General features: G+C 47.9%; 1 protein-coding gene across 1 annotated transcript in view; it reads right to left on the bottom strand.

Moving 5' to 3' along the window:
• Positions 1-16,851: 16,851 nt before the first annotated feature.
• cpm (carboxypeptidase M) overlaps positions 16,852-17,965 on the bottom strand; it is a 75,721-nt gene continuing 74,607 nt past the window's right edge. Inside the window, exon 10 of the mRNA XM_056275673.1 lies at positions 16,852-17,109. Within this exon, the coding sequence (XP_056131648.1) occupies positions 16,852-17,109 (258 nt within the window). The remainder of the gene's footprint in view (positions 17,110-17,965) is intronic.

Here is a 17,965-nt window from a genome sequence, read left to right as displayed (position 1 = left end):
GACGTAACAGCCAATCACGGCTCCTTCCGTGCCCACACCCCGTTGGATCTAGCATCAACCGTATTGATCTGTTGTTGTAAGGATGGACTGGCAGGGATGACAAGGAGCTCAGTCTCAGATAGGTTAAGCTGAAGGTGGCGTTCCTTCATCCATGCAGCGATATCAGGTAAGTAGTAATGCAAGTAGTAATGTTTTTAATCACAGCATTGTAAGATGGTGACAGATGTACTCTTAGCCCCCCCTCCCATTTGGTTCAGGGATGGTCAAGTCAATTTTATTTGTATAGACAAGTTTACGCGGCACTTCCGGTCCATTTCCGCATTGGGGCCACCCTATGCTTTTCTTTTCCGATGTAATAAGTGTTGTGTAGTCGGTTCATTCATTGTTCATGCATTGCAATACCACCACGCCACCAGATGGCGCAGTAGCCTAATGATTGTTGCTGAGTGTAGTACGGTGCTGAGGGTGATGAAGTGAGATAAAAAAGAAAGGAGTTGAAAACGTACGGCGCTCGTCTCTTGCCTCGTTATTATTCTACAACTATACTAATGTGATAAAGTCGAGTATAGGACACATTGGCGACGAGAAATGGCGACTGCAGCTGTGCCCTTACCTGCTTTATTTCTGCCGTGTGCTGGACAACCTACAATTCCGTCCGACATGTGGGCTAGGATGTTCGAGAACTATCTGCTAGCCATTGATGCGGATGGTGATGACTGGCCAGACACGAGGTTACGTGCACTTCTTTTACATGGTCTGGGTACAGAGGGCCAGCGTGTGTTTTATACACTTGCAGATGCAGGTAGGACTTACAAAGAAGCGATGATGGCACTGCGTGCACACTTCAACCCAGCCATGAATGTTGTGGTGGAACGTCATAAGTTCAGACAGAGAATACAGAGACCGCAGGAGTCCATTACAGAGTACGTTGCCGCGCTGCGCGAGCTTGCCACAACATATGGGTTTGACAACAGTAGAGACGAAATGATACGTGACCAGATCATCGAGCATATCCATTGTGCTAAGATACGCGAGAGACTGCTAGGACAAGCAGAGCAAATTTGACACTTGAAAGAACACTCCAGATTGCATGCCAGGCGGAAGCTGCCATCGGGTGTGCGCGCACGCTAGGTTCAGAGTCCCAGGTTCCCGTGCAAGCTGTAACGGCGAAGCCTAAACGTCCATTCAAAAATAAAGGGAAATACAACCGCTCTGCAGAGCCTGTAAACGCCACTCCAAGACAGGACAGATGCTGTTTTAGGTGTGGGTCGTCTACTCATCTTGCAAATGCTCCAGACTGCCCTGCCCTGAAAATGACTTGTCGGAAATGCAATAAAGTAGGTCATTTTGCCAAAGTTTGTAAATCTTCTGAAAGTTCAGGTGAAAAGTCTACCAAAAAAAGTAGGTGAAGTTGTTGTGCAAGTGCTGGGAATTAATGCAACCCAACCAGCCCAGAAAATATCATGTGAAGTGACTATTAATGCCAAGTCAACTTCTTGCCCAGTAGAGCTAGTGGTGGATACGGCCGCGCTGTGTCCATCATTCCTGAACCCGTCTACAGAGAGCATTTCAGCGATGTGCCCCTGACAGAACCAGAGGTTAAGTTAGTGTCATATACAAAGTCAGACATCCCAGTATTGGGCTGTCTATCAGCTACAGTGCAGCACGAAGATACTACAGTATACTACGGCTACACTATACATTGTGAAAAATACAGGTACCGCTGTCTTGGGGATGGACTTATTCAGGGCACTGAGACTTTCTATAGTAAATAATACTGTGCTCTCAACTGCGGCTCCAGTGACAGAGGTTAAAACTGGACCAGTGAAACTGGGCTTAGCCAAGGGTTTTGTCCACTGTGTTAAAGTGAAGGAGGGCAATGAAGCGGTACAGCCCGTCCAACAGAAGCTGAGGAGACTTCCCCTCTCCGTGAGACAAGCTGTCTCCACAGAACTTGAGAGACTGTTAGAAATGGACGTGATAGAGAGGATTGATGCATCTCCATGGGTTTCACCCATCGTCGTCACGCGACGGAAGAAAGGGGGCGGTGAGACTGTGCGTGGACTTACGTGAAACTAACAAGGCTATAGTGATGGACGGTTACCCACTTCCACACATGGATGACTTGTTCTCCGAGATGAGCGGTGCTACTGTATATTCTTCCATAGATCTCGCAAACGCATATCATCAAGTCCTTTTAGCGCCAGAAAGCCAGGACATAACCGCATTCATAACGCACGACGGACTTTTCAGGTTCAAACGGGTCCCATACGGGCTGTGCTCCGCCCCAAGTGCGTTCTCCAAGATGATGTCACTCGTACTTAAAGGCCTCAAGGGGGTCCAGTACTACTTGGACGATGTCATAGTGTATGGCAAGGTCAAGGAGGACCACGACTGCAACCTGCAGGAGGTGCTTGCCGCTATCAGGGGCGCCGGCCTCCAACTAAACGAGGAAAAATGCCAGTTAAACCGGTCCAGCCTGCGGTTCCTTGGGCACACGATCTCTGCCCAGGGCCTGCAGCCACTCACCGAGCACGTCAGAGCCATTACAGAGGCTCCAGTGCCAAGTGATGCTACAACACTTCGCTCATTTCTAGGGCTCACGGCGTGGTACCAGAAGTTCGTAAACAACTACGCGTCGCTCGTGGAGCCTATGCGAGCATGTCTATGTGAGGACACATTTCAGTGGACTTCAGCAGGTCAGGAGAGCTTCGAGGCGGTGAAGGACCGTATTGTAAACAGCCCAGCGCTGCCCGTCTTCGACCCCAGCCTCCCCACCTACGTGTCTACGGACACATCCGATTATGGCTTGGGGGCCGTACTGACACAACTACACCCGGATGGGACAGAACGTACAGTTGCATGTGCCTCACGCACACTTAACCCCGCTGAACGCAAGTACTCCATTGTTGAAAAGGAGGCGTTGGCCTGCGTGTGGGCCGCTGAAAAAGGAGGACCTTCTTATGGGGTACTAGGTTTACACTACGCACGGACCACCAGGCTTTGACCACACTACTTGCAACAAAAGGCCTGGGCCGCGCAGGGATGCGTATTGCGCGTTGGTCTGCGAGACTACTGTGCTTTACATACGACGTGGAGTACCGTCCTGGCTCACAAAACCAGGCGGCTGACTGCTTTTCCCGGTTGCCCCTCCCTGCAGACGAGGATACAGAGCCAGTGACTGAGCCGGAGCTTGTTGCTCTGTTGGACACAGAACTGAAAGCTCTTTCAGTAAAAGACTTTACGGAGGCATGTGAGGCGTGCCCTGAGCTCACAGCTCTTAGAGCACAGATAAACAGGGGCTGGCCTAAGACAGCTAAGTCCCTACCAGACGAGCTCAAAACATATTTCGCCACGAGAAATGAACTGTCAATACAGGATGTGATTATTTACAGGGGGCCTCACCGACGACTTGTGCCAGTTGCCCTACGGAAGCAGCTGGTGGACTTGGCACACGAGACACACCAAGGGGTGGTCCGCATCAAACAGAGGCTGCGGGACTTATACTGGTGGCCCGGTATGGACACGTGTGTGCAGGAGACTATCCGCTCATGTGGATTGTGCCAGATGAATGATAAAAGTGCCAAGACGCATTCTGCTCCTCTCCAGCCCATCCCACTCCCGGATGCCCCATGGCAGGAAGTGGGGATAGACATAGTGGGACCGTTCGAGTCAGCTACTTGGGACTGTCGCTTTGCTGTGACGCTGACTGACTACTACACAAAGTGGCCAGAGGTCGCTTTCACTTCAACTATTTCAACTATCACTACCGCTGCAATCACTACCTTCCTGTCTGCTGTGTTCTCCCGGTTTGGAAACCTATCGAACTGGTGAGTGACAATGGAACACAATTCACCTCTACCGAGTTTGCAGACTACCTTGCAGCGAGAGACATTAAACACAGTAGAGTGTCTCTTTACTATCCACAAGCGAATGGAGCCGTGGAGCGCGGGAACCGCGTTCTCAAAGAAACACTACTCTCTGCCGAGCAGGAGAGAAGGCCATGGAAGCCATACGTACAGGATTTCTTGTCCACCTACCGTGCTACCCCACATGGCACCACCGGGGTGTCACCGTATGAACTCATGTACAACCGACTGATGCGCACCAAAGTGAACATTGGCCCTGCACAAAAACCTGACCCACTGTCGGAGGAACAACTATGCAGTCGGGTTGCTGCCAAACAGGAGGCATCGAAAACCTACACTGACAAGAAAAGGGGAGCACGTGTGCCTAAGATCAAAGAGGGAAGCTTAGTCAGAGTGAGGAAACCTTTCCATGTGAAAAAGGGGCTGTCTAAGTTTCAGAGACCTACCCGAGTGATGCGCAAAGCTGGTTCGAGTGCTTATGTGCTAGAGGATGGGCGTACATGGAACGTTGCCCACCTCTCTCTGGTCCCTGAAAGCGGAACAAACAGGGAATCCGATCCAGAGCCAGTTGACAACCCTGCTCCAGTGCCGGAGTCGGCCCGACAACCTGAGCCGCCCCAACAACCAGTTGGCACTGGGGTCATGGACAGACCTGTGAGAGTAAGAAAGGAGCCTGCTTGGCTGAAGGACTATGAACACTAGTTAGTCCAATGGACGGTTAGAAATGAGGAGATAATAAGTGGATGTGAAAATGTGGGAAAAAAAATGTTGATACTAAAATGTGAAAAAGACAATGCTGTGACTAAGAAAAAAAAGAAATGTTTGTTTTGCACTGATTTTGATTGATACCAGGTTACTGTGATTTTAGTGCCTTGTGATTGAAAGTGCCTATGTTACACTGATTAACATTTTTGGGATTACAGGTTCAAGATTTCCTGCTGTATTTTATTTACAGTAATATTACAGTGGAACTGTGGTTCATGGTTATTGTGGTTGATGGTTATTATAACATTTCTATTGTGGGAAGTTGTGTTGATGCTGATAGCACTTGAGTTATTGTACTACTGATGTCTGTGACATGGGACATAGTATTTTCATGTACGCTTCTTAAGAGAGGGGGAATATGTTGTGTAGTCGGTTCATTCGTTGTTCATGCATTGCAATGCCACCACACCACCAGAGGGCGCAGTAGCCTAATGATTGTTGCTGAGTGTAGTACGGTGCTGAGGGTGATGAAGAAGAGAGATAAAAAAGAAAGGAGTTGAAAACGTACAGCGCTCGTCTCTTGCCTCGTTATTATTTTACAGCTATACTAATGTGATAAAGTCTAGTATAGGACAGTAAGTAGCTACCTAGTCATCACAGTTCAGGGAAAGGGTTTTCTTTGGTTGGCTTTTTGGCAATCAAGTGATGGGAACAAACAAAGACGTTTTTCGGTGGTTTCTTCAAATTCAAAGCCTTCAACCACATCCGTGATTCGAAATCTGCTGTTGCTTTTCTGTGGAAGGAAAACAATGGCATGCAGGGACATGGCCGTTTTGTGGCAGGTCGATGGGCAACACACTCGCTATCCAACCACTCATTCAGGCGTTTCCGTGTAGCAGTACAGCCACGCACCGCACAATGTGTCCCTGAACCCTTTTTTGATTTTCTAATGTCCATTTTTAATGTTCAATGTTGTTGAAGATATCGCAGATCTAGGCTCGCCTGTTTACATCCGGCTACGGATGTTTAGACCGGAAGAGCAATGCACCCACCTTGGTGCCCCAGGTAAGGGCGGGAAAACTCGTCTATAGTCCAATATCACAAAATTGCTTCAAGGTGCTTTACAGCAACACGCCATCCTGTCCTTAGACCCTCGCATCGGACAAGGACCAACTCCCTAAAAAACCCTTTAGCTGGTCGTTCTCTCGTAACATAGATGGCCTCTTTGACTCCCTGTTCAAACCGTCGATCTCCTTGAAAGAGTGAAAGAATGGCTGCTATCAATGCCCGCTGAACTGCTTTGATATTGTCTTATGCAGTGACTGTTCAGTGCCCCCAGGATTTCGCGATCGCAGCAGTTAACGCAAATGCAGCCAACCCCCGTGAATTCTGCGCGCCCTCGCAATTTTGTCCAATCCCCGCAACCTTTCCACAAATTTGACCAATCTTCGTAGTTTCCCGCGAGTTTCACCAATCATAGCAATCCCCCGCGCACGCCATTGAGCCATACGTCACCAAACTCACTCCCTTGTTTCTGGTTGTGAAGTTGCAGACATGTGCACCATGAACGTCTCACATTTACCGACTAAAATGACCAAAGAACGTGAAAGGCAATTCCTTGATGTTCTGCACGAAAACGTTGGGAAACTGTTTTGCACCACGTGCAATGTTGTGGTGGAACACAAACGTAAATCCTCGATTGACAAGCACTTTTCTACCGCAAAACACACCCGGAGAATGGCTGAAATGCCTGGACAACAGACAAGACAAACCACCATGACAGGCTGCTGCATCCAGACCTACTGCAAGCACGGAAATAATCGGGTGAGTTAGATTCAGCATGATGTCCACAAATACACGGAACGACTGTGTGAACGAATGGCTGGGGCTTTATTTGATCGCTCTCGTTCTGTCCTTCATACATCCATGCTGTGTGTGTCCTGCATACATGCTTGTTCCTCCTTCCTACTTCCGTACTTGCCCCATAACCCCTTGCTCTTCTTAAAGAGGTATTCTCTATTAAAGTCTGAACATCACAGTGAGGTTCTGTACACTTTAACTTTTAAGCCTGTTTGCTATTCCACAAATAAAAACAAATAAACCATATTTTGTTCGAATTTTTGTAACCCTGAGCCTTTTTTTGTGTTTTTGGTAAGGTTACTTATGCGGTTTTATTCTCACTGGAACAAGTTGCCTTCGATTTATTATGAATTAAAAAAAATTGCAACAATTTTTGCAATTTTCACTTGCTCCTGCAATTTCATTGCAAAAAAACAAAAAACATGCGTTACAATTTTTTTTTGTTTTGGAAAAGCTGCTGCAAAATCAGGCATTTTACGCCGCAACACCCCCCCACCCCACCCAAAAAAAAGCCCTCGAAATCCTAGAGGGACTGAGGGTTTACATAGGCTATAATGGCAAATGATGTGGCGGTACAGTGCCCCCTTGTGACTTGTTTCGCAATTTATTTTCCAGATTTCCGTCTTCGTCTTTATACTTTTGGAGACTTCCGTTTTCTTCTCCTGGTGCACATTCATTTAGACATCGTCAAAGGTCAAAGTGTGAAACTAAACTGGTCGTGTATCCTGTTCGTATGTTTGTACTCTGTAAGAGAGACACATTTATTTTGTGATTTACTTTGTTGCTTTTGAGCTGTTTGTATCCGTTATCTCTAAGAGCTCCAAACTAGGATGCACACGACAAGCTAGAGAGAAGGCCAGCAGGAAAGAACGCCAGCAGGAAAGAACGCCAGCAGGAAAGAACGCCAGCAGGAAAGAAGGCCAGCAGGAAAGAGGGCCAGCAGGAAAGAAGGCTAGCAGGAAAGAAGGCCAGCAGGACAGAAGGCCAGCAGAAAAGAAGGCCAGCAGGAAAGAACGCCAGCAGGAAAGAAGGCCAGCAGGAAAGAACGCCAGCAGGAAAGAAGTCCAGCAGGAAAGAACGCTAGCAGGAAAGAAGGCCAGCAGGACAGAAGGCCAGCAGGAAAGAAGGCCAGCAGGAAAGAAAGCCAGCAGGAAAGAAGGCCAGCAGGAAAGAAGGCCAGCAGGACAGAAGGCTAGCAGGAAAAAACGCCAGCAGGAAAGAAGGCCAGCAGGAAAGAACGCTAGCAGGAAAGAAGGCCAGCAGTACAGAAGGCCAGCAGAAAATAAGGCCAGCAGGAAAGAAGGCCAGCAGGAAAGAACGCTAGCAGGAAAGAACGCCAGCAGGAAAGAACGCCAGCAGGAAAGAACGCCAGCAGGAAAGAACGCCAGCAGGAAAGAACGCCAGCAGGAAAGAAGGCCAGCAGGAAAGAACGCTAGCAGGAAAGAACCCCAGCAGGAAAGAAGGCCAGCAGGAAAGAACGCTAGCAGGAAAGAACGCCAGTAGGAAAGAAGGCCAGCAGGAAAGAAGGCTAGCAGGAAAGAAGGCCAGCAGGAAAGAACGCCAGCAGGAAAGAACGCCAGCAGGAAAGAACGCCAGCAGGAAAGAAGGTCAGCAGGAAAGAGGGCCAGCAGGAAAGAACGCTAGCAGGAAAGAAGGCCAGCAGGACAGAAGGCCAGCAGAAAAGAAGGCCAGCAGGAAAGAACGCCAGCAGGAAAGAAGGCCAGCAGGAAAGAACGCCAGCAGGAAAGAAGTCCAGCAGGAAAGAACGCTAGCAGGAAAGAAGGCCAGCAGGACAGAAGGCCAGCAGGAAAGAAAGGCCAGCAGGAAAGAAAGCCAGCAGGAAAGAAGACCAGCAGGAAAGAAGGCCAGCAGGACAGAAGGCTAGCAGGAAAAAACGCCAGCAGGAAAGAAGGCCAGCAGGAAAGAACGCTAGCAGGAAAGAAGGCCAGCAGTACAGAAGGCCAGCAGAAAATAAGGCCAGCAGGAAAGAAGGCCAGCAGGAAAGAACGCTAGCAGGAAAGAAGGCCAGCAGGAAAGAACGCCAGCAGGAAAGAACGCCAGCAGGAAAGAACGCCACTAGGAAAGAACGCCAGCAGGAAAGAACGCCAGCAGGAAAGAAGGCCAGCAGGAAAGAAGGCCAGCAGGAAAGAACGCTAGCAGGAAAGAACGCCAGTAGGAAAGAAGGCCAGCAGGAAAGAACGCCAGCAGGAAAGAAGTCCAGCAGGAAAGAACGCTAGCAGGAAAGAAGGCCAGCAGGACAGAAGGCCAGCAGGACAGAAGGCCAGCAGGAAAGAAAGCCAGCAGGAAAGAAGACCAGCAGGAAAGAAGGCCAGCAGGACAGAAGGCTAGCAGGAAAAAACGCCAGCAGGAAAGAAGGCCAGCAGGAAAGAACGCTAGCAGGAAAGAAGGCCAGCAGTACAGAAGGCCAGCAGAAAATAAGGCCAGCAGGAAAGAAGGCCAGCAGGAAAGAACGCTAGCAGGAAAGAAGGCCAGCAGGAAAGAACGCCAGCAGGAAAGAACACCAGCAGGAAAGAACGCCACTAGGAAAGAACGCCAGCAGGAAAGAACGCCAGCAGGAAAGAAGGCCAGCAGGAAAGAAGGCCAGCAGGAAAGAACGCTAGCAGGAAAGAACGCCAGTAGGAAAGAAGGCCAGCAGGAAAGAAGGCTAGCAGGAAAGAAGGCCAGCAGGAAAGAAGGCCAGCAGGAAAGAACGCCAGCAGGAAAGAACGCCAGCAGGAAAGAACGCCAGCAGGAAAGAAGGCCAGCAGGAAAGAACGCTAGCAGGAAAGAACGCCAGCAGGAAAGAACGCCAGCAGGAAAGAACGCTAGCTAGCAGGAAAGAAGGCCAGCAGGAAAGAAGGCCAGCAGAAAAGAAGGCCAGCAGAAAAGAAGGCCAGCAGAAAAGAACGCCAGCAGGAAAGAACGCTAGCAGGAAAGAACGCCAGCAGGAAAGAAGGCCAGCAGGAAAGAAGGCCAGCAGGAAAGAACGCCAGCAGGAAAGAACGCCAGCAGGAAAGAACGCCAGCAGGAAAGAAGGCCAGCAGGAAAGAACGCTAGCAGGAAAGAAGGCCAGCAGGAAAGAACGCCAGCAGGAAAGAAGGCCAGCAGGAAAGAATGCTAGCAGGAAAGAACGCCAGCAGGAAAAAAGGCCAGCAGGAAAAAATGCTAGCTAGCAGGAAAGAACGCCAGCAGGAAAGAAGGCCAGCAGGAAAGAAGGCCAGCAGGAAAGAACGCCAGCAGGAAAGAAGGCTAGCAGGAAAGAAGGCCTGCAGAAAATAAGGCCAGCAGGAAAGAAGGCCAGCAGGAAAGAACGCTAGCAGGAAAGAAGGCCAGCAGGAAAGAATGCCAGCAGGAAAGAACGCCAGCAGGAAGGAAGGCCAGCAGGAAAGAAGGCTAGCAGAAAAGAAGGCCAGCAGGAAAGAAGGCCAGCAGAAAAGAACGCCAGCAGGAAAGAACGCCAGCAGGAAAGAAGGCCAGCAGGAAAGAACGCCAGCAGGAAAGAAGGCCAGCAGGAAAGAAGGCCAGCAGGAAAGAACGCTAGCAGGAAAGAAGGCCAGCAGGAAAGAAGGCCAGCAGGAAAGAAGGCCAGCAGGAAAGAAGGCCAGCAGGAAAGAAGGCCAGCAGGAAAGAAGGCCAGCAGGAAAGGTAGTCAGAAAATCTTAAGCTAGCGCCCTCGATAAACGGAACGAGTTTTCACGATGCTCACGTGGAAAGAAGAAAATAAGCAGACATCCGTTTGAAACTCTGCGTCTTGCTTATTTGAACCAAGGGGCCACTACAGCCACTGGCCTGTAGATGGGTGTAGACTTTGGAGTCCTAGCTTGTAGATGGGTGTAGACCAGGGGTGGCAGGAAAGAAGGCCAGCAGGAAAGAACGCCAGCAGGAAAGAAGGCCAGCAGGAAAGAACGCTAGCAGGAAAGAAGGCCAGCAGGAAAGAAGGCCAGCAGGAAAGAAGGCTAGCAGGAAAGAAGGCCAGCAGGAAAGAAGGCCAGCAGGAAAGAAGGCTAGCAGGAAAGAAGGCCAGCAGGAAAGGTAGTCAGAAAATCTTAAGCTAGCGCCCTCGATAAACGGAACGAGTTTTCACGATGCTCACGTGGAAAGAAGAAAATAAGCAGACATCCGTTTGAAACTCTGCGTCTTGCTTATTTGAACCAAGGGGCCACTACAGCCACTGGCCTGTAGATGGGTGTAGACTTTGGAGTCCTAGCTTGTAGATGGGTGTAGACCAGGGGTGGCAGGAAAGAAGGCCAGCAGGAAAGAACGCTAGCAGGAAAGAACGCCAGCAGGAAAGAAGGCCAGCAGGAAAGAACGCTAGCAGGAAAGAAGGCCAGCAGGAAAGAAGGCCAGCAGGAAAGAAGGCCAGCAGGAAAGAACGCTAGCAGGAAAGAAGGCCAGCAGGAAAGAAGGCCAGCAGGAAAGAAGGCCAGCAGGAAAGAACGCCAGCAGGAAAGAAGGCCAGCAGGAAAGAACGCTAGCAGGAAAGAAGGCCAGCAGGAAAGAACGCCAGCAGGAAAGAACGCTAGCTAGCAGGAAAGAAGGCCAGCAGGAAAGAAGGCCAGCAGGAAAGAAGGCCAGCAGAAAAGAACGCCAGCAGGAAAGAACGCCAGCAGGAAAGAAGGCCAGCAGGAAAGAACGCTAGCAGGAAAGAACGCCAGCAGGAAAGAAGGCCAGCAGGAAAGAACGCTAGCAGGAAAGAAGGCCAGCAGGAAAGAAGGCCAGCAGGAAAGAAGGCCAGCAGGAAAGAAGGCTAGCAGGAAAGAAGGCCAGCAGGAAAGAACGCTAGCTAGCAGGAAAGAAGGCCAGCAGAAAAGAAGGCCAGCAGGAAAGAACGCTAGCAGGAAAGAAGGCCAGCAGGAAAGAAGGCCAGCAGGAAAGAAGGCCAGCAGGAAAGAAGGCTAGCAGGAAAGAAGGCCAGCAGGAAAGAAGGCTAGCAGGAAAGAAGGCCAGCAGGAAAGAAGGCCAGCAGGAAAGAAGGCTAGCAGGAAAGAAGGCCAGCAGGAAAGAAGGCCAGCAGGAAAGAAGGCTAGCAGGAAAGAAGGCCAGCAGGAAAGGTAGTCAGAAAATCTTAAGCTAGCGCCCTCGATAAACGGAACGAGTTTTCACGATGCTCACGTGGAAAGAAGAAAATAAGCAGACATCCGTTTGAAACTCTGCGTCTTGCTTATTTGAACCAAGGGGCCACTACAGCCACTGGCCTGTAGATGGGTGTAGACTTTGGAGTCCTAGCTTGTAGATGGGTGTAGACCAGGGGTGGCTAACCATGTGCCATGGAGAGCCATGTGTATGCAGGTTTTCATTCCAGCCGGACTCCACACCAAGTGATTTCACTGATTAGCAACCCTTCAACCAAAGAGGAAGAATGTATCAGTGAAATCACTTGGTGTGGAGTCGGGTTGGAATTAAAATCTGCATACACATGGCTCTCCATGGCACATGGTTAGCCACCGCAGGTGTATACTGTGCAGTCCTGGACTGAAGATGGGTGTAGACTGTGCAGTCCTGGCCTGTAGATGGGTGTAGACTGTGGAGATGGTGTAGACTGTGGAGCCCTGGCCTGATGTGTTAGCTCTCCTGTGTTGTGCCATCCTCTTGGCCAGCGTCTGTTTAGATTCCCCAATGTGCAAGTCACGGCAATCCTGCTGGCACTTAACAGCTACACTATATTGCTCTGCTTTATGCCGGGAGACCCGATCCTTGGGGTAGACCAACTTCTGGCGCAGCATGTTTTGGGATTTGAAAGCAACTGAGACACGGTGTTTGGAAAGTACGCATCTCAGCTGTTCCAATACTCCCACCACATATGGAATCACCACCTCTGTGAATAGTACACATGGCCATTGTAACTCTGGTTAATGGTCACAGCATATTTGCATATGAAACTGGCTGTTGGTTTGGGTCGTTATGCCACTGTATTGTTTATAAGGGTGGGGACACCTGCATTCACTGTATTGTTTATAAGGGTGGGGACACCTGCACTCACTGTATTGTTTATAAGGGTGGGGGCACCTGCAGTCACTGTCTTCTTTATAAGGGTGGGGATACCTGCAATCACTGTATTGTTTATAAGGGTGGAGACACCTGTAGTCACTGTATTGTTTATAAGGGTGGGACACCTGTAGTCACTGTATTGTTTATAAGGGTGGGACACCTGTAGTCACTGTGTTGTTTATAAGGGTGGGGACACCTGCAGTCACTGTATTGTTTATAAGGGTGGGGACACCTGCAGTCACTGTATTGTTTATAAGGGTGGAGACACCTGTAGTCACTGTATTGTTTATAAGGGTGGGACACCTGCAGTCACTGTATTGTTTATAAGGGTGGGGGCACCTGCAGTCACTGTCTTCTTTATAAGGGTGGGGATACCTGCAATCACTGTATTGTTTATAAGGGTGGAGACACCTGTAGTCACTGTATTGTTTATAAGGGTGGGACACCTGTAGTCACTGTATTGTTTATAAGGGTGGGACACCTGTAGTCACTGTGTTGTTTATAAGGGTGGGGACACCTGCAGTCACTGTATTGTTTATAAGGGTGGGGACACCTGCAGTCACTGTATTGTTTATAAGGGTGGAGACACCTGTAGTCACTGTATTGTTTATAAGGGTGGGGACACCTGCAGTCACTGTATTGTTTATAAGGGTGGAGACACCTGCAGTCAGTTGAGACTGAAGAGGTCACTTAGATGATGATGAGACGTATCTGTCTATAAACGTTGTCCAGGTGACCTGATTCAATTCTTTGATTTCTTACCTGGATTCATGAGCACAAACACGTTCCAGTCTATTATTTGATTATTTGGACTTAAGTAGCATACTACTACCAGACCCAGAATAAATTTGCTGTTACAATACAGTGTATATCTAGTCTCATCTTGATTTATTTCTATTTAAAGAGGGACAAACAGATACTTGGTTACACTTCCTGTGATTAAACCAGAAAACACAAACACGTCTTTACAAAGTTTTGTGCAGCAGAAAACTTTATTTTGGCAGTGAAAATGTGTAGAACTGATGTGGCACAGTGGTCTGATACTCCGGCGTTGGAATGGGTTCCACCATTTCAAACAGTGCCTCCTATGGGTGGAGGTGTGCATGCCCAGCTGCGACTGATCTGGAGGAAGAGTGGGGAACTTCCACATGCGTCACGTCCCCTGACGTAACGATACGCTGCACGCATCAGAGGGCAACACGGAAAAGCACACCAGTGTAGAGGTGTAATGTTGTAACAATAGTGTACTGGTGTACAGTAACACTAGTGTACTGTGTACCGTAATACTAGTGCACTGGTGTACAGTAATAGTGTCCTGGTGTACAGTAATAATAATGCACTAGTGGACAGTAACACTAGTGTACTGGTGTACAGAAATACTAGTACACTGGTGTACAGTAATAATAGTGTACTGGTTAACAGTAACACTAGTGCACTGGTGTATAGTAACACTAGTTTACTGGTGTACAGTAATACTGTGTACAGTAATACTAGTGCACTAGTGTACAGAAACTAGTGTACGGTAATAATACTGCTCTGGTGCACAGTAACTGCACTGGTGTACAGTAATAATAGTGCACTGGTGTACAGTAACACTATTGTGCTGGTGTACATTAACGCCAGTGTACTGGTGTACAGTAATAATAATGCACTAGTGTACAGTGACACTAGTGTACTGGAGTGCAGTAATAACAGTGCACTGGTGTACAGTAAAACTAATGTACTGGTGTACAGTAACACTACTGTACTGGTGTACATTAACACTAGTGTACTGGTGTACAGCGATACTAGCTTACTGGTGTACAGTAACCCTAGAGTACTGGTGTACATTGATACTAGGGTACTGGTGTACAGTATCACTAGAGTACTGGTGTACAGTGATACTAGTGTACTGGTGTACAGTAACCCTAGAGTAATGGTGTACAGTGATACTAGAGTACTGGGATACAGTAACCCTAGAGTACTGGTGTACAGTGATACTACTGTACTGGTGTACAGTGATACTAGTGTACTTGTGTACAGTAACCCTAGAGCACTGTTGTACATTGATACTAGAGTACTGGTGTACAGTGATACTAGTGTACTGGTGTACAGCGATACTAGAGTACTGGTTTACAGTAACCCTAGAGTACTGGTGTACATTGATACTAGGGTACTGGTGTACAGTATCACTAGAGTACTGGTGTACAGTGATCCTAGTGTAGTGGTGTACAGTGATACTAGAGTACTGGTGTACAGTGATCCTAGTGTAGTGGTGTACAGTGATACTAGAGTACTGGTGTACATTAATCCTAGTGTAGTGGTGTACAGTGATCCTAGTGTAGTGGTGTACAGTGATACTAGAGTACTGGTGTACAGTGATCCTAGAGTACTGGTGTACAGTGATCCTAGAGTACTGGTGTACAGTGATACTAGAGTACTGGTGTACAGTGATCCTAGTGTAGTGGTGTACAGTGATCCTAGAGTACTGGTGTACAGTGATCCTAGTGTAGTGGTGTACAGTGATACTAGAGTACTGGTGTACAGTGATTCTAGTGTAGTGGTGTACAGTGATACTAAAGTACTGGTGTACAGTGATACTAGAATACTGGTGTACAGTGATCCTAGTGTAGTGGTGTACAGTGATCCTAGAGTACTGGTGTACAGTGATCCTAGTGTAGTGGTGTACAGTGATCCTAGAGTAGTGGTGTACAGTGATCCTAGTGTAGTGGTGTACAGTGATCCTAGAGTACTGGTGTACAGTGATCCTAGAGTACTGGTGTACAGTGATACTAGAGTACTGGTGTACAGTGATCCTAGTGTAGTGGTGTACAGTGATCCTAGAGTAGTGGTGTACAGTGATCCTAGTGTAGTGGTGTACAGTGATACTAGAGTACTGGTGTACAGTGATCCTAGTGTAGTGGTGTACAGTGATACTAAAGTACTGGTGTACAGTGATACTAGAATACTGGTGTACAGTGATCCTAGTGTAGTGGTGTACAGTGATCCTAGAGTACTGGTGTACAGTGATCCTAGTGTAGTGGTGTACAGTGATCCTAGAGTACTGGTGTACAGTGATCCTAGAGTACTGGTGTACAGTGATCCTAGAGTACTGGTGTACAGTAAAAAGGTGTGGCAGTCTTTTAGGGTCTCCTTAGGAGAAGAAGGAATTGGACATTCCAAACGTGAATGAAAAGCAAAATAAAAAATAATATTTTCTAGAAAACAAATCCATGGTGGAAGTTGGAATTGTAGACTCAGCTGTATGTGTGTGTGTGTGTGTGTGTGTGTGTGTTAATATAGCTCTTTCAGAAGTGAATTTAAAAATATGAAATAAACACTGATTTGAATACATGTTCCAGACAGTGTGTCAAGGTGCTGAGCTTGGCTCTGTGGCTGGCATCTCTTTAAACCCATACTGAGGTAAACTTCCTGTCATGTGACCAGCTTGACACTGTCACATGAACTATCTCTGTGCCAATCAGCTTATCAACGGGCTGTTTTACCACCTGTTTTGCCCATTATTGGTGCTCATTAAAAAACTGTAGTGTTAAAGTTTAGCAATTAAATCAAATTTGTGCATCAATGCGTTTAACACGCTTATCACTGTTGACCCACCATTGAAAAGAGGTCACATGATGCTGCCGGGGTCAAATTACCAACCTTTTTAGACAGTAAAGGAGTTTTCCAACTGATACTATAGCCACAATGAGTAATAATTATCATTACATTTATACAGCGCTTTTCTAGACACCCAAAGTGCTTCACAGTGAAGAGGGTAACTCACCTCAACCACCACCAATGTGTAGCACCACCTGGGTGAAGCACGGCAGCCATTTTGCACCAGAACGCTCACCACTCATCAGCTTGAGGTGGAGAGGGAGGAGTCATTGAGCCAATTACATGAGGGGAAGATTAGGTGGCCAGGTGGAGAGAGCCAGGTTGGGAATGTTGCCAGGACACCAGGGACCTCCTACTTTTTGTGATAAGTGCCATGGGATCTTTAATGACCACAGTGAGTCAGGACCTCGGTTTAACGTCTCTTCAGAAGGACGGCATCTCCTACAGCACAGTGTCCCCGTCACTGCACTGGTGCATTGGGATTTATTTGTTATTTTTTTTATTAGGACCAGAGGGAAGACTGGCCCCTACAGGCCCACCAACATCACTTCTAGCAGTAACTCTGTTTTCCTGGGAGTCGCCCATCCAAGCACTAGCCAAGCCCATACCTGCTTAGCTTCCGTCATTTGGCAGAGCCAGGGTACATGTTGGTATGGCTTTGGCTGGCAATGAAGGCCTACCACATCCTGTAGTGGTGAAGCAGTGAGAGGCAGTGGCTTATTTATGATTTGAAACAGTCAAGTATAGCTCATCTGTCTGGCAGAAAGGAAGTGACCCCTGACCCTATCCGACATTGTCTTTACTCTTTGCCGTTCATTAGTCTAAACATCTAGTAAAGCAGGGAGGTAAGCCACATACCCAGGCCAAGCACCAGGCTGAGTCCCACCCATAGGGGCCTTTTTGTGGGCCCTCCTCCATCTAGGGGCATCCAATGAGGGGTGTGGTTACAGGGAGGGGTGGAGGTGTGGACGGGGCTTGCTGTGGGCTGGGCTGGTAACAGGAAGTTGTGTGTGAAGGCGGAGTAAAGGTCTGGGCCGTAAGGAACATTAAGAGTCTCTGTCACTGCCTGGTGACCTGGGAAAGTTACCTGTCAATCAAACACAGATAAGACAGTATTCAGACTACAGAAACACACACACACATGCACACATATTCACAGTAAAAGTATGGTTGCCAAGTAACGTGTGTGTGTGTGTGTGTGTGTGTGTGTGTGTGTGTGTGTGTGTGTGTGTGTGTGTGTGTGTGTGTGTGTGTGTGTGTGCTCAAACACACATGCATGTGGGGGAGCGAGAGATGGAATGTACGATGTAAGATGGGGCAAGCCCATTTAGGATTTTATAAGTCAGCAGAAGCACCTTGTATTCTGATCTAACATGGATAGGAAGCCAATGAAGGGAGGCAAGAATTGGTGTAATATGGTCAAGTTTCCTAGTTTTAGTTAGGATTCTAGCAGCAGCATTCTGAACCATCTGAAGACTTTTAGTACTAGAATGTGGCAGACCTGAGAACAGAACATTACAGTAATCAAGTCTGGATGAAACAAATGCATGTATTAGAGTCTCTGCGTCAGCCATGGAGAGAAAAGACCGAATTTTAGCCATGTTACGTAAGTGAAAACAGGCAGTCTTGGTGATTTCTTTAATGTGCTTATCAAAGGAAAGGCTGGGATCAAACGTAACACCAAGATTTTTGGCTACCACACGCTGTAAAACCACAGAGCTGTTGATTGTTATCATTACTTGATCAAGTTGGTGTCTGTGTCTAGCAGGGCCAATGACCAGCATCTCGGTTTTATCTGAATTTAAAAGTAGAAAGTTAAGTGACATCCCGTTTTTCACAGTAGCCAAGCAGGCCTCTAAGTTAGTCATTTGAGTATGATCATCAGCCCTTATAGGCACATACAGCTGAGTATCATCAGCATAGCAATGGAAATTTATTCCGTA

This window comes from Lampris incognitus, chromosome 3, assembly GCF_029633865.1.
Source record: "Lampris incognitus isolate fLamInc1 chromosome 3, fLamInc1.hap2, whole genome shotgun sequence".
Lineage (NCBI taxonomy): Eukaryota > Metazoa > Chordata > Actinopteri > Lampriformes > Lampridae > Lampris > Lampris incognitus.
Note: the sequence above shows the minus strand (reverse complement) of the source record. Positions and strands in the feature narration are given on the sequence as shown.